The sequence below is a fragment of the Belonocnema kinseyi genome, chromosome 10, assembly GCF_010883055.1.
Source record: "Belonocnema kinseyi isolate 2016_QV_RU_SX_M_011 chromosome 10, B_treatae_v1, whole genome shotgun sequence".
Taxonomy (NCBI): domain Eukaryota; kingdom Metazoa; phylum Arthropoda; class Insecta; order Hymenoptera; family Cynipidae; genus Belonocnema; species Belonocnema kinseyi.
Window position 1 is genome coordinate 28,251,795 of NC_046666.1, and position 18,140 is coordinate 28,269,934.

General features: G+C 20.8%; 1 protein-coding gene across 7 annotated transcripts in view; it reads right to left on the bottom strand.

Annotated features, from left to right (window-relative positions):
- Positions 1-12,568: 12,568 nt before the first annotated feature.
- The window catches only part of LOC117181489 (pyrroline-5-carboxylate reductase 2-like), a 39,087-nt gene continuing 33,515 nt past the window's right edge, over positions 12,569-18,140 (bottom strand). For all 7 annotated transcript variants that reach the window (XM_033374207.1, XM_033374205.1, XM_033374206.1 and 4 more), the window contains one exon: positions 12,569-13,071. In XM_033374207.1, the coding sequence (XP_033230098.1) occupies positions 12,950-13,071 (122 nt within the window). In that variant the 3' untranslated portion in view covers positions 12,569-12,949. The remainder of the gene's footprint in view (positions 13,072-18,140) is intronic.

An 18,140-nucleotide genomic window follows, 5' to 3' on the forward strand; every position in this document is an offset into this window, starting at 1 on the left:
AAAAAATATCAATTTTTAATGAAATAGTTGAATTTTCAACCAAGAAAATTAATTTTCAACCAAAAAAGAGGATTTTTCAACAAAATTTAAACAATTTTAACTTTATGTTGAATTTTACAACGAAGAAAATTAATTTTTTACCAGAAAAGATGAATTTTCAACAAAAAACAATTTTTTTAAACTGAATTTTTAATTTTCAATAACAAAAATTAATTTTCTATTAGATAGGATGAATTTTCAAAAAAATGTCATACATTTTCAACTATATTATTGAATTTTTAACTAAGAGAATTAATTTTTCATCAGAAAAGACGAATTTTCAACAAAAAATATCAAATTTCAACGAAATAGTTGAATTTTCAACCAAGAAAATTGATTTTCTACCAAAAAAGAGGATTTTTCAACAAAATATAAAAAATTTCAACTTTATGTTGAATTTTACAGCAAAAAAAATTAATTTTTGTACCAGAAAATACGAATTTTCAACAAAAAACCATTTTTTTAAACTGAATATTCAGTTTTCAATCAAAAAAATTGATTTTCTACTAGACAGGATGAATTTTCAACAAAATGTCATACATTTTCAACTATATTATTGAATTTTTAACTAAGAGAATTAATTTTGTACCAAAAAAGAGGATTTTTAAACAAAATATAAATAATTTTAACTTTATGTTGAATTTTACAGCGAAAAAAATTAATTTTATACCAGAAAATATGAATTTTCAACAAAATATATAAATCTTTAATTAAATAGTTGAATTTTCTACTAAGGAAATTAATTTCATACCAGAAAAGATGAATTTTCAATGAAATACTAAAATTTGGAAGAAAATATTAAAATTTTTAACAAAAAAAATTAATTTTCTAACAGAAAACACGAATTTTCAATAACATACATAATTTTTAACTAAATAGCTGAATTTCAAATCATGAAATTTGATTTTTCAGCAGAATAGATGGATTTTCAAAAAAATGCATAATTTTTTAACTAAATATTTAAATTTTTAATGACGAAAATTAATTTTTTTACGAAAAAAAAAACGAATTTTCAAAAAAATCCATCAATTTTTAACCAAGAAAATCAATTTTCTAATAAAAAAGGCGAATTCTTGACTAAAAAAGACTAATTTTTAACAAAATATATTAGTTTTTAACTAAAAAATTGAATTTTTGACCAAGAAAATTCATTTTTACTAAAAAAGAAGATTTAAAAAAAAATACAAAAAGTTTGAACCAAATATTAAATTTTCAACCAAGTAAATTAATTGTCCAGCAGAAAAGATGAATTAAAAAAACGGATAAATTTTCAACAAAATAGTTAAATTTTGAACAAATAAAATTAATTTTCTATTAGAAAAGACGATTTTTAAAAAAAATACATTCAATTTCACCAAATAGTTGAATTTGCAACCACGAAATCTAATTTCCTACAAAAAAAAACGAATTTTCAACAAAATACATAAATTGTTAACGAAAAAAAAATAAATTTTCTAGTCGAAAATATGAATTCTCAACTAGAAAAGGCTTTTTTTCAACAGAATACATTAGTCTTTTTAATATATAGTTTCATTTTCTATCAAGAAAAGATGAATTTTCAACAAAATAAATTCGTTTTTAACTAACTAGTTGAATTTTCAAACAAGAAAATTAATTTTCCTGCAGAAAAGATGGATTTGCTAGAAAATGCAAAAATTTTTTTATCTAAATATTTAAATTTTTAATAAAGAAAATTAATTGTTTACAAAAAAAACGATTTTTCGGCAAAATATATCAATTTTCCACCAAGAAAATTAATTTTCCAATAGAAAAGACGCATTTTCATGGTTTTTCAGCGAAATACATCAATTTTAAAATAAATATTTAGTTTTAAACCAAGTAAATTAATTGTCAAGCAGAAAAGATGAATTAAAAAAAAAACTGCATAAATTTTCAGCTAAATAATTGAATTTTGAACAAAGAATATTATTTTCTACAAGAAAAGACGTATTTTCAACAAATTTTCGACAAAGAAAATTAATTTTCTAATAGAAAATACGAATTCTCGACTAGAAAAGACTAATTTTCAACAAAATACATACATTTTTAGATAAATAGTTGAATTTTAAACCATGAAAATTAATTTTCTACTAAAAAGGACAATATTTTTGGCTTCAAATTCATATATTTTGTTGTTTAATTAATCTTTTTGCATAGAATATTTATCCTGTTAGATTTAAAATCCATATCCTTTGTAAAAAAGTCACATTTTTTTATTTGAAAATTCATCTTTGCCGAATGAAAGATTTTAATTTAATTGTTTTTAATTTAAAAGTCTTCTATTGTATATTTTCGTTTTTAAATACTATTTTTTAGTGGACTATTGAATTATTTTGTAGTAAAGTAAACTATTTTTTTGAAATTTTTTTTTATGTGGACAATTAAGCTTTTTTGTGGAACATTCATCTTTTTGGTTCGAATATTCATCTCATTAATTTAATAATTTAATATCTAGTTAAAAATTCGTCTCTTTCAGTAGAAAATGAATCTTTTTGATTAAAAATTTTACTGTTTGGTTGAAAATTTAATTATTTTGTTGAAAATTCAGCTCTTTTCATCAAAAATGCAACGTTTTTTCGTTATTTATTTGGTTTAAGAAACTACTTATCTTTCGGCAGATAAAAAGTAAGCAAAGCGAGGCAGTTTAAAGGCGAATTTTTACAAAATACATTAATTTTCAACTAAATAATTAAATTTTCAAGCAGAAAATTGATTTTCTACCAGAAAAGATGAATTTCTAATAAAACAAATCAATTTTTCAATGAGAGGTTAAATTTTTAACTAAGCAGATTAATTTTCTACAAGAAAAGATGAATTTTCAATAAAGTACATACATTTTTAATTAAATTTTAAATCAAGAGAATTAATTTTCTACAAAAAAAGAGGATTTTTGAACAAAATACAAAAATTTTTAGCGAAAAGTTGAACTTTCTGTCAATAAAAATTTATTTTCTACCAGAAAAGATGAATTTCTAACAAAATATTTTTTTTTTAACGAAATAGTTAAATTTTTGAATATGAAAATTAATTTTCTACCACAAAAGACGATGTTTAATCAAAATACAAAAAATCTTCACTAAATATTTCATTTTCAACCAAGAAAATTAATTTTTCTCCAGAAAAGATGAATTTTCAATAAAATACATACACTTTTAACCAAGAGAATTATTTCTCTTATACAAAAGGCGAATTCTGCGCTAGAAAAGACGAATTTTCAACAAAGAATATTAGTTTCTAACTAAATGGTTGAATTTTCAACCAAGTAAATTATTTTCTACAAAAAAGACGAATTTTTAACAAAATACGTCAATTTTTAATTAAATAATTGAATTTTCAATCAAGAAAGTTTATTTCCTATCAGAAAGGATGAATTTGTAACCAAATATATTAGTTTTTAAATAAATAGTTGAATTTTCCAAACACAAAATTAATTTTCTATTAGAAAAGACGAATTTAAAAAAAAATCGTTTTTTAAAATAAATAGTTGAATTTTCAAGCAAGTAAATTAATATTCCAGCAGAAAAGATGAATTTTCGACAAAAAAATTTCAACTAAATAGTTGAATTTTGAACAAAAAAAATTAATTTTCAAAAAAATACATAATTTTTTACTAAATAGTTGAAATTTTAACCATTAAAATTAATTTTCTACAAAAAGACGAATTTTCAACAAAATAAATCAATTTTCAACAAAGAAAATTAATTTTCTAATAGAAAAGACAAATTCTCGACTAAAAAGACTAATTTTTAACCAAATATATTATTAATATTAATATTAATTGTCCAGCAGAAAAGGTGAATTCTCAAAAAAACATATACATTTTCAACTAAATAGTTAAATTTTGAACAAAGAAAACTAAGTTTCTACCAATAAAGAGGATTTTTGAACAAAATACAAAAAATGTTAGCTAAATATTGAATTTCCACCAAAGAAAATAAATTTTCTACCAAAAAGGAGGATTTTTTAACAAAATACGCCAAATTTTAACTGTATTGTGAATTTTACAACGAAGAAAATTAATTTTCTACCAGAAAATACCAATTTTCAAAAAAATATTAAAATCTTTAATTAAATAGTTAAATTTTCAAGGAAGAAAACTATTTTTCTACCTGAAATAGACGATTTTTCAGCAAAATAGATTATTTTTGAACGAAATGGTATTTTCGACTGAGAAAATTAATTTCCTACCAGAAGAGATAAATTTTCTAGAAAATCCAAAAGTTTGAAAGAAAATAGTTAAATTTTTAACCAATAAAATTAATTTTCTGACAGAAAACACGTATTTTCAACAAAATACATGATTTTTAACTATAAAGTCGAATTTTCAACGGAATACGTAAATTTTCAAATATGAAAATTACATTTCTACTAGAAAAGGTGTTTTTATAACAAAATACATAATTTTTATCTAAATGCATAATTTTTAAACTAAATATTTAAATTGCTAATAACTAAAATTAATTTTACACACAAAAAAAGACGAATTTTCAACAAAATACATAAAATTTTTAATAAATAGTTGAATTTTCCACGAAAAATATTAACTTATCTTTAGAAAAGACGAATTTCCAAGAAATACATGACTTTTAACTAAAAAGTCGAATTTTCAACGGAATACGTAAATTTTCAAATATAAAAATTAATTTCTACCAGAAAAGGCGTGTTATAAACAAAATACAGAATTTTTAAACTAAATATTTGAATTTTTAATAACGAAAATTAATTCCTTACAAAAAAGACGAATTTTTTTGTTGAAAATGTAACTATTTTGTTGAAAATTCATACTATTTTTTGAAAAATCGTCTTTTTTTTTTGGTAGAAAATTAATTTGTTTATTTGAAAATGTACCTTTTTGGTAGAAAATTCCACCATTTTTATATTCGTTTTCTATACATATATTATTTTAGTTTTCTAGAAATTGAACCATTCCAGTCGAGACTTTAAACATTTTTTTAAGTTGTTCTTTTAGTTGAAAATTCATCTCTTTGGTGGAACATTGACTTTTTTTAAATAAAAATTTAACTATTCCATTTTTTTTAAAATTGATATACCTTTTTCATTGAAAATTCTTTTTTTTTAAATTTAATTATTCCTTTAATTAATTTTAAAAATTTATAATTTAATAATTATTTTTTCATGTAATAATTTAATAATTTAAAATTATTCAATTATTCCTGTAATTAAAATTTATTTATTAAATATTCCACCATTTTTGTTTAAAATAATCTCTTTGGAGGAACATTTACTTATTGAAATAAAAATTTAAATTTTACATTTTTGTTGAAAATTAATCCTTTTCAGTTAAAAATTCATCTTTTTAGTTGAAAATTCATGAAATTTGTTGAAAAATCGTATCTTTTCGGTAGAAATTTAATTTTCTTCTTTAAATATTTTCCTTTCCAATTGAAAATTCTACTATTTTTTATTAGTTTTTTCAATTAATTTTCAATTTTTTAATTTGATAATTATTATTTAATGTGTTAATTAATTTCTTTTAAATTATTTAATTATCACTTAAAAATTTATTTTCCTTAGTTAAAAATTGAACTATTTTGTTGAAAATTCTTGTTTGAAAAATCGTCATTTTGAAAATTCTTTCTTCTAGTTAAAAATTTATTTTTTGACAGAAAATGTAATTATTTCTGTTGAATATTTTATCATTATAGTTGAAAATTCATTTTTCTATTTGAACATTTCCTTTTTAATTAAGAATTTAACTATTTAGTTAAAAATTCATGTATTTTATTGAAATCTCGTTTTTTGTTGGTATAAAATTAATTTTATTCGTTGAAAATTTACCTTTTTCATTGAAAATTCCACTATTTTTTATTAGTTTTTAAAAATTAATTCTCAATTTTTTAATTTGATAATTATTATTTAATGTTAATTAATTTCGCTTAAATTATTTCTTTTACTTATATTTAGTTATTTAATATTTCTACATTTTGATTTAAAATTAATATCTTTGGCTAAACATTTACTTTTTCAACCAAAAATTTAACTATTCAAGTTTTTTGTTGAAAATTGATCTTTTTTAGTTAAAAATGTATTTTTCTTCGTTGAAAATTGAACTATTTTGTTGAAAAATCTGCTTTTTGAAAATTCGTTCTTCTAGTTAAAAATTTATTTTTTGACAGAAAATGTAATTATTTCTGTTGAGTATTTTATCATTATAGTTGAAAATTCATTTCTCTAGTTGAAGATTCATCATTTTAATTTTAAAATTCATGGTAAAAGTTGAAAATTAAATTACTTGGGTGAATTTTAAATTATCTTGTTAAAAATTAATCCTTTAGTTTGAAAATCCAACTATTCCTGTTGAAAATTTTTTTAAAAATGTATCCAATTTATTTTTAAAAATCATCTTTTTTGGTAGAAAATTTATCTTTTTCGTTTACAATTTAAATATTTGTTTAAAAATTCATCTTTTTCATAAAAAATGCAATATTTTTATTTTAAAAGTACGGATTAATTTCACCTAAATAACTACTGAATTTGAAATATAGGAAGATAAAGTAAAAATTTGGTTTTACTTATTATTCAGATTTTTGGAATTTAGGGACAAATTCAAGAAATATTTATTTTCTAATATTATATATTTCAAATCTTTTTAATTTAAACATATTACTTAATTTCTCAAATGAAAAAAACAGTTATTTAATTTTTTATATTATTAGTACTATTTTTACAAATTTACCAATTTACGAAGACTGAAAAAGACCATTATTTATACTAAAGTCGCTCCGTGATTTTAAAAAAATCGAAATATTTGAAAAATGAAAAATTATGTGAAAAATCCTGGAATTAGAATGGATTTTTTCCCCCAGGATTTGAGTTGACACTCTGATTGTGAACAATATACAAATCACTTTGTTTTTCTTCCGTTAGTAGCAAAGCTGTGCCCCTACGCAACTTACCGACTGATGATAATCTAGCCGGAATCTGCATTAGCGACAGCCGGTAATACCATAAGTCGGTAACTTAGCATATAATCGAACCCTGCTCGGTCGGTAAGTGGCACAGCTATACTACTTACACCCTAGAAGTTAAAATATTATAAAATTGTTACTTTTTTAGGTAAAAAGACATACCGAAAACATTTCGGTTCAGTTTTTATTTAAGGCGTTAAATTATTTGTTCCCGTGAGGGGCTAAATTTTATGGTTGATTTAAAGAAAGAATACGATATTTCGAATATATATATATATATTTCTACTATTTTATATTATCTATACATATACAAGTCCTTATAACTAAGACAAATATTTAAATATATGTAAATATATCCATTAGTCTAATTTTTACACTTTTTTGCACCGTTTCCGACATTTACACGTTCTGGATTCAATTTTAAATAAATAAAACCATTTCGAGGGTTCCAGATCTTAAAACAGGTTTTCTACTACAAAACCTTTTATCTAAAATCATACAACATTCTTTCCAAAAAGTTCGCGAACTTGAAGGAACTTGACACTAAAAAAAATAGAGACCTAAAATCAGTCTTGCAACGAAATTGTAGTGTCATGCACTCAGTCTGTTATACAATTCTCCAGATACGTATTCCATATTTTAGGTTTACAGGGTGGCGACTTGGCCGGGCAAAAACCGGGAAAAACAGGAAAAACCCGGGAATTTAATTTAAAATATGGGAATTTACTTCTGTTTTGCCGTAAAATTCAATTTTTCGTTATTTACTTATTTAAAAATTTAACTACTTGGTTAAAAGTTAAACTAATTTATTAAAAATCAATTTTTGTAGTGAAAATTAATCTCTTTGGAGGGACATTAACTTTTTTAAATCAAAATTTTGCTATTCCATTTTTTCTGGAAAATTGATGTACTTTTTTGGTTGAAAAATCAACTGTTTTTTATCCATTTTTTAAAGTAAAAATTAACTTTTATCTATTCCAGTCGAGACTTTAATTTTTTTTTGAAAAGACGAATTTTTAATAAAATACATAAATTTTTAACAAAATTCGTATATTTTTAACCATGAAAAATAGTATTTTTTATTAACCAGAAAAAACGTATTTTGAACAAAATACATCAAAGTTGTATTTAAAAAAAAATTATATAAATTTTTAACCAAGAAAATTAATTTTTTTTCAGAAGACAAATTTATAACAAAATAATCAATTTTTAATTAAATGTGTCAATTTTCAACCAAGAAAATTACTTTTCTACTAGAAAAAACGAATTCTCAAATAAATACATCAATTTCTAAACCAAAAAGAAATATATAGACAAATAGTCGAATTTTCAGCTTAAAATATTTAAATAAACAAAAAATTTGTATTTAACTATTCCATTTTTTTCGAAAAATGATATTTTTTAGTTAAAAATAGTTAAAATAGTTGAAAATTTGGTTGAAAATTATATATATATATATATATATATATATACATACAAATAAATCTGTTGTTTTAAAAAAAATAACAATTCCAGTTGAGTGTTTAACAATTTTCTTGATAATTTGTTCTCTTAGTTAAAAATTAATTTTTTTTCCAATTTAATCATTCCTTCAATTAATTATTTAATTGATTAATTTAATAGTTTCAAATCAATGGCTACTTTTTGATCCAAAAATTTAATCATTCCATTTTGGTCGAAAATTGATATTTTTTGGGTAAAAATTCAACTGGTTAGTTCAAAACTAAAATTTTTTAGTTTAAAATTTATAATTTGTTGAAAAGTCCTCTTCTTTTGGTAGAAAATTAATTTCTATCTTTGAAAAAAAATATATATTGATGTATATTATTTTGCTCAAAATTGAAATATGCCAGTCAAGACTTAAAGTAATTTAAATTTAAACAAAAATTAAATTAATTAATTAAATTAATTTTCACTTAAATTAATTTTTTTCCTGAAAATTAAATTATTCTTGTTAAATATTCCATTATTTTAGTTCAAAATTAGATTTTTTGTTGGGTAGAAAATTAATTTTCACCTTTGAAAATTTACCCTTTTAATTGAAAATTCAACTACTTTTTTTATTCGTTTTTTAATATATAAATTAGTTTATTTTACTAAAAATTTAACTAGTCCAGTCGAGACTTTAACTATTTTTTTAAATTCCTTCTTTTAGTTGAAAATGTTTTTTTTTATTTAACTATTCTTTCAAATAATTTTTGAATTTTTAAATTTAATTCAATTTAATTAAAATTAAAATTATTATTTCTTTTGGTTCAAAATTAATCTCCTGGTTGAACATTTACTTTTCGAAATAAAAATTTAAATATTCCATTTTTTGTTGAAAATTGATCTTTTTAGTTAAAAATTGATTTTCTTTACTTGGAAATTGAACTATTTTGATGAAAATTCGTTTTTGAAAAATCGTCTTCTTTTGACAGAAAATTAATTTTCTTTTTTGAAAATTTATCTTTTCAGTTGATAATTCAAATATTTTTTAAATAATTTTTTTAAATCTATAAATTAGCTTATTTTACTAAAAATTTAATTATTCTTGTAAAACATTCCTCCATTTCACTTCAAAATTAATCTCTTTGGAGGAACATTCAGTTTTTGAACTTAAAATTGAACTATTTCATTTTTTGTCGAAAATTGTTCTTCTTTTATTTTAAACTTCAACTGTTTGGTTAACAATTGACATTTTTGAGTTAAAAATTTAACTATTTTGTTGAAAATTCATGAAATTTGTTTAAAAATCGTATTTTTTTTGGTAGAAAATTTTTGTTTTCTTGAAAAATGTACCTTTTTGGTGGAAAATTCAACTATTTTTTTTATTCGTTTTATATACATAAATTACCTTAGTTTTTTTTTAATTGAACTATTCCAGCCGATATTTTAACGTTTTTTTTTTTTAATTCGTTCTTTTAGTTGAAAATTAATCTCTTTGGTGGAACATTAACATTTTTAACCAAAAATTTAACCATTCCATTTTTTCTTCAAAATTGAAGTACCTTTTTGGTTTAAAATTCAACTTTTTTCTTACCCATTTTTTAATTTTTAAATTTATTTATTTTAATAAAAATTTATTTATTCCCGTCGATACTTTAATTATTGAAGTATTTTGTTGAAAAATTGTATTTTTTGGAAAGAAATTTAATTTTCTTCTTTGAAAATTTACCTTTTTGGTTGAAAATTTAACTATTCCAGTTAAATATTTATAATTTTAGTTTAAAATTCATGAATTGAGTTAAAAATTAAATTATTTGCGTGAATTTTTAATTCTCTTGTTAAAAATTAATCGTTTAGTTTGAAAATCTAACTATTCCTGTTGAAGATTTTGTTGAAAATTCATATAATTTGTTACAAAAAATCACCTTTTTGGTAGAAAATTAATCTTTTGGGTTGATAATTTAAATATTGGTATAAAAATTCATATTTTTTTGTTAAAAATGCAATATTTTTATTTTAAAAGTAAGGAACTTGAAGCTTTTAAAATTGAATTTAATATATAATCCACAATAATTTCACTTAAATAACTATGGAATTATGTATTGTTGAAAAAACATGTATTTTGTTTATAAAAATCCATTTTTTAAATAAAAAATTATCTTTTTCTTTTAAAGCTAATCTTCTGGTCGGTTAAAAATTCAAGTATTTCAGCTAATTGCTTATCATTTTAGTTGAAAAATAATTTTTCCATTTAAAAAATTTAATTACTTGATGAAAAGTTGAACTCTTGTTAAAAATTATTAACAATTCCAGTTGATTCTTTAACTTTTTTTTAGAATTCGTTCTTTTGGTTAAATTTTGTTTCAAATTTAATTATTTCTTTAATTAATTATTTAATTTATTTATTTAATATATTTCTTTTCATAGAAAATTAATTTTCTTCTTTGAAAATGTACCTTTCTGGTGGAAAATTCAACTAATTGAAAATTCACATCTGATTAAAAATGTATTTTTTTGTTAAAAAATTAATTTTTTAAATCCAATAATTTAACTATTTCACTAGAAAATTGAACTATTTGGCTGAAAATACGTTTTTTTCTGAAGAATTAGATTTTTAAGGGAAAATTAAACTATTCTATTAAAAAAAAATTCATTTGTCCCTCTTTTTAATTATAAATTAAAACACTTTTTTGAAAATTTATGCACTTTGCGGAAAATTCGTCTTTTCCATAGAAAATTAATCTTTTGATTGGAAATTTATCAGTTTGAATGAAAATTAATTTCTTCAACATTTACATTTTTAATTGAAAATCGAATTTTTCTAGTTAAAAACTCAAGAATTTGAATGAAAAATGGTATTTTTTAATAGAAAATTCAACTATTTTGTTGAAAATCAGGTTTTATCGTTTTGAAAATATCCATTTTTTATAGAAAATTTTTTTTTGACAGTTAATCATCTTGTCTAAAAATTATTTTTGAAAATAAAATTAGTTGGTTAAAAGTTGTCCTATAATTTTTTTGATTTTTTTAAGGTTCATAATTTTAATTAAAAATTCATTTTTTGGGTTGAAAAATGAGCTATTTGATTCAAAAATTATTTTTTCTTTGGACGAAAAGGAATTTTTTTCCTGAAATTTAATTATTTTATTGAAAATTTTGTTTCCTTTTTGGTTGAAATTTTTTTTTATCTGAAAATTTAATTATTCTATTTTTTCTCAAAAATTTATTTTTTCATACGTTTCTTTTTAATTTCTCGAATGTTAGAAAATTATTCTTCTTGGCCGAAAATAATTATTTTTGGGTTGAAAATTCTGTTTAATTGAAAATTACTTTTTTCTTGAAAAATTAATATTTTTGGGTTGAAAATTTAAGTGTTTTTTTTTAATGTAAATTTGTATTTTTTGTTTAAATATGAATTATTTTTGTTGAAAATGTATATTTTCAGATTAAAAATTCAACTTTTTTTAATAGAAAGTTCGTCTTTTTGGCGCAAAGAATGAACAATTTGGTTGAATTTTAATTTTTCTTGACTAAAAAAATCTTTCTAGCAAATTTGTGAAAAATATGTCTTTTTCGTATAAAAATTTTAAAAATTATGTAGAAAATTAACTTTCTTGTTGAAAATTTAAATTTTTCGTTTGAAGATTCATCTCTTTCGAATAAAAATGCAACTCTGCTGGGAAATTTATATTTTCGAGTTGAAAATTCAATTATTTTATAGAAACTTCGTCTTTTTGGACGATAAAAATTTTTTAATTTAGTTGAATTTTTATTTGCTCTTGATTGAACAATTCATCTTAGTTGAAAATTTGTCTTTTTGGTTTAAAAATTAGTCTCTTTTGATTAAAAATTGAACTATTAAGTAGAAAATTAATCTATTTTTGTTCAGGATTAAAATATTTTGTTGAAAATTCATTTTTTGTGGAAATTAGTTGAAAATTCAACCATTTTATAATCTAGAAAAATTGACCAAATTTATTTACAAATGCAAAAATGATTTAAAAATTTTTAATAATTATTAATTTCATTTGGTTAAAGATTAAACTAATTTTGTTTGAAAATTCGTCTTTTTTGGTCAAATTTTTTCTACCTGAAAGTTTAACTTCCATTTTTCTTAAAAATATTGATATTTTTCACTTAAAAATTAGAGCATTTATTTAAAAATTCAGTTATTTGAAGTTTTGCTTAAAACATGAATATTTTACTTTTAATTGACCTGGAAAATTGAAAAACTAGACCTGGAAAAAACCGGAAATTTGAATTCGTCCGCCGAATCGCCATCCTTATTCACAAAAAGCTCTCTGTACATTTTTTTTTCGACGAGCAGCTGCATTTTCCGCATTTTATTGTTATAAAATAATAAGGTTTTAGTGCAGATGCGCGCAGAAAGTAATAATAAAAGAAATTTATCATTTGCATCATACAAATGTTTCTTTTTTTGCTGCTCCTTTCTCTTTTTTCTTCTCTCTTCGCTCTCCCTTTCAGGTGGATTGTTATCCACTCTAGAATTTTCGAAGAGCTTAAAATTTTTCATCCGATGAAAATAAATGGCTTCATTTATTTTCAGACTGCGAACTTACTTCTCTACAACGTAATGTTGCTTTTTCGACGGCACCTATTAATGCGGCCCTTAAACCGTGTTTCTCGAGATAGTGAAGGGCTGTGATTGTTGATCCTGTAAAAAACAAATTAAAATTTTTTATTTTATGCTCTACGATTAAAAAAAAATTTTTTTTGAATATGTGTTTATTTGGACTGAAAATTTGCCCTTTAAGATTGAAAATTCATCTGTTTTGGTTTAAAATACAACTATTTTTTTTACCAAATTTCCCCTTTCAACTGAAAATTCATCTTTTTAGGTTTTAAAATTCTACTATTTTTTTTAATTTGCCTTTTTGGGTTTAAATTTGAACTATTTTGTTCAATACATAAATATTTGGTTAAAAATTAAAATATTTTTAAAAAATAACCTTTTTTGTTAAAAAAATCATCAGATTTATTAAAAATTAATCTTTTTAGGTTTAAAATTCCAATATTTTGAAAAAATTGAAATTATTTTCTTAAAAATTAAACTATTTGATAAAAAATTCCCTTTTGTTTGTAGAAATTTTAACAGTTATGTTAAAAATTCCGCCTTTTGGAGTGAAAATTCATCTTTTTAGGTTTAAAATTGTACTATTTTCTTTAATGGATTAAAAATTCATCTTGTTTGGTTTAAAATTTCACTGCTTTTATTTGTAGAAATTTCTACTCATGTTAAAAATTCTGCCTTTTGGAGTGAGAAATCATCTTTTTAGGTTTAAAATTCTACTATTTTTTTAATTTGCCCTTCTAGATTGAAAATTCTTCTTTTTTGGTTTAAAATTCCACTATTTTCTTAAAAATATAATTATTTTGTTAAAAAGCCACCTTTTTGGCCAAAAATGTAACAGTTTTGTTAAAATTTAATTTCTTTAGGTTTAAAATTCCACTAATTTAGAAAAGAAACATAATTATTTTTTTGAAAATTAAACTATTTACTTGAAAAGCCAATTTTTTTTGTCGAAATTTCAACGTTTATGTTCAAAATTCCCCTTTTCGGATTGAAAAATCATCTTTTTAGATTTAAAATTGCACTATTTAGTTAAAAACATAATTATTTGGTTGAAAATTAAATTTTTTGGTTAAAAAGCCACATTTTTTTAGAAAAAAATTCAACCGTTTTTGTGAAAATGCGCTATTTTTAATTGAAAATTCATCTTTTTAGGTTTAAAATTCTACTATTTTTTTTACTGGATTGAAAATTCATCTTTTTTGGTTTAAAATTTCACTATTTTGTTAAATATATCATTTTCTAGTTGAAAATTAAAATATTTTGTTAAGAAACATACCTTTTTTGTTAAAAATTAATCTTTTCAGGTTTAAAATTTCACTATTTCGTTAAAAATATAATTATTTGGTTGAAAATTAAACTTTGTGGTTAAAAAGCCATATTTTTTATGAAAAATTCAGCAGTTTTTTTAAAAATGCTCTATTGTTAATTGAAAATTCATCTTCTTAGGTTAACAATTCCATTTTTTTTTTATTGGATTGAAAATTCATCTTTTTTGGTTTAAAATTTCACTATTTTGTTAAATATATCATTTTCCAGTTGAAAATTAAAATATTTTGTTAAGAAACATACCTTCTTTGTTAAAAATTAATCTTCTTAAGTTTAAAATTGCACTATTTTGTTAAAAATATAATTATTTGGTTGAAAATTAAACTTTTTGGTTAAAAAGTTACATTTTTTTATGAAAAATTGAGCAGTTTTTTTTGAAAATGCTCTATTGTTAATTGAAAATTTATCTTTTTAGGTTTAAAATTCTAGTATTTTTTTATAGGATTGAAAATTCCTAGTTTTAGTTTAAAATTTCACTAAATGTTAAATATATAATTATTTTGTTGAAAAGAATTATATTTTGTTAAAAAACCCACCTTTTTTGTTAAAAAATAATCTTTTTTAGGTTTAAAAATCCACTATTTTGCATCAAATATAATTATTTTATTGGAAATTAAACTATTTAGTTAAACAGCCGCTTTTGTTTGTCGAAATTTAAACAGTTATGTTTAACATTCCCACTTTTGGATTAAAAAATCCACTTTTTAAGTTTAAAATTCCACTATTTTCTTAAAAATTAAACTTTTTGGTTACGAAGCCACATTTTTGGGTTAAAATCCCAACATTTTTTCGAAAATGCGCCATTTTTAATCTAGAATTCATCTTTTTTTTTGTTTAAAATTCTACTATTTTGTTGAAAATTTGCCATTTTGGACTAAAAATTCAACTTTTTAGGTTTAACATTGTACTATTTTTTCAATTTTCCCTTCTGGATTTAAAATTCATCTGTTTTGGTTTAAAATGAAACCATTTTTTTTTTACCAAATTTCCCCTTTTGAAGTGAAAATTCATCTTTTTAGGTTTTAAAATTCTACTTTTTTTGAATTTGCCTTTTTGGGTTTAAAATTGAACAATTTTGTTCAATATATAAATATTTGGTTGAAAATTAAAATATTTTTTTTTTAAAATCACCTTTTTTTGTTAGAAAATTCATCAGCTTTATTAAAACTTAATCTTTTTAGGTTTAAAATTCCAATATTTTTAGAAAATTGAAACCATTTTCTTGAAAATTAAACTATTTGATAAAAAATCTCCTTTTGTTTCTAAAAATTTTAATAGTTATGTTAAAAATTCCGCCTTTTGGAGTGAAAATTCGTCTTTTTAGCTTTAAAATTCTACTAATTTCATTAATGGACTAAAAATTCATCTTGTTTAGTTTAGAATTTCACTAGTTTGTTAAATGTATAATTATTTTGTTAAAAAATAAAATATTTTGTGAAAAAAATCTACTCTTTTTTGTTAAAAAATTTAACAGGTTTGTTAAAAATTAACCTTTTTAGGTTTAAAATTCTACTATTTTCTTCAACCAATTAAAAAATCATCTTGTTTGGTTTAAATTTCACTCCTTTTATTTGTAGAAATTTCAACAGCCATGTTTAAAATTCCGCCTTTTGGAATGAAAAATCATCTTTTTAGGTTTAAAATTCTACTATTTTTTTAATTTGCCCTTCTAGATTGAAAATTCTTCTTTTTTTGGTTTAAAATTCCACTATTTTCTTAAAAATATAATTATTTTGTTAAAAAGCCACCTTTTTTGGCCAAAAATGTAACAGTTTTGTTAAAATTTAATTTCTTTAGGTTTAAAATTCCACTAATTTAGAAAAGAAACATAATTATTTTGTTGAAAATTAAACTTTTTACTTGAAAAGCCCATTTTTTTGTCGAAATTTCAACGTTTATGTTCAAAATTCCCACTTTCGGATTGAAAAATCATCTTTTTAGATTTAAAATTGCACTATTTCGTTAAAAACATAATTATTTGGTTGAAAATTAAACTTTTTGGTTAAAAAACCACATTTTTTATAACAAAATTCAACCGTTTTTGTGAAAATGTGCTATTGTCAATTGAAAATTCATCTTTTTAGGTTTAAAATTCTACAATTTTTTTTACTGTATTGAAAATTCATCTTTTTTGGTTTAAAATTTCACTATTTCGTCAAATATATCATTTTTTAGTTGAAAATTAAAATATTTTGTTAAAAATTAATCTTTTTAGGTTTAAAATTCCACAATTTTGCAGAAATATAATTATTTTATTGAAAATTAAACTATGTTTAAGATTCCCACTTTTGGGTTAAAAAAATCCACTTATCAGGTTTTAAATTCCACTATTTTCTTGAAAATATAATTATTTGGTTGAAAATTCAACTTTTTCGTAAAAAATTCAACCTTTTTTTTAAAATACGCCATTTTTAATCGAGAATTCATCTTTTTTTGTGTAAAATTCCACTATTTTGTTGAAAATTTGCCATTTTGGACTAAAAATTCATATTTTTAGGTTTTAAAATTCTACTATTTTTTTTTAATTTGCCTTTTTGGGTTTAAAATTGAACTATTTTGTTCAATACATAAATATTTGGTTGAAAATTTTAATATTAAAAAAAATCAACTTTTTTTGTTAAAAAATTCATCAGATTTATTAAAAATTAATCTTTTTAGGTTTAAAATTCCAATATTTTGAAAAAATTGAAATTATTTTCTTCAAAATTAAACGATTTGATCAAAAATCTCCTTTTGTTTCTAGAAATTTTAATAGTTATGTTAAAAATTCCGCCTTTTGGAGTGAAAATTCATCTTTTTAAGTTTAAAATTCTACTATTTTCTTTAATGGATTAAAAATTCATCTTGTTTGGTTTAAAATTTCACTGGTTTGTTGAATGTATAATTATTTTGTTAAAAATTAAAATATTTTGTTAAAAAAATCCACTCTTATTTGGTAAAAAATTTCACAGGTTGGTTAAAAATTAACCTTTTTAGGTTGAAAATTCTACTATTTTTTTTAATGTGCCCTTCTGGATTTGAAAATTCATCTTTTTCGGTTTAAAATGCAACCATATTTTTCACAAAATTTCCCCTTTTGAACTGAAAATTAATCTTTTTAGGTTTTAAAATTATCTATTTTTTCCTAATTTGCCCTTTTGGGTTCGAAATTATACTTTTTTGTTAATATATAATTATTTTATTGAAAATTAAAATATTTTTCTAAAAAAAACCCTTCTTTGTCAAAAAAGTGTAACCGTTTTGTCAAAAATTAATCTTTTTAGAATCAAATTCCAACATTATGCAAAAAATATAATTATTTTCTTAAAAATTAAACTATTTATTTAATAAGCCACCTTTGTTTAGACAAAATTTCAACAGTTATGTTTAAAATTCCCACTTTTGGATTGAAAAATCATCTTTTTAGGTTTTGTTACCAATTTCCCACCTTTGGATTGAAATTTATTTTTTTTTGGTTTAAAACTCTACTACTTTGTTAAAAATAGTATTTATTTTTTTTAAATTAAAATATTTGGTTAAAAATCCACCTTTTTTTGGAAACTTCAATAGATTTGTTAAAAATTTCCCCATTTGGATTGAAAATTCATCTTTTTAGGTTTAAAATTTAATATTTTGTTGAAAATTTACCCGTTTGGATTGAAAATTCTTTTCTTTTCTTTTTTTTGAGTTTCACTTTTGTTAAAAATATAATTATTTTGTTGAAAATTAAAACATTTTCTTTAAAATCCTCCCATTTGGTTCGAAAATACCTCTTTTTGGTTTAAAATTCCACTAATTTGTTAAAAACTTAATTATTTTGTTGAAAATAAAACTATTATTTGAAA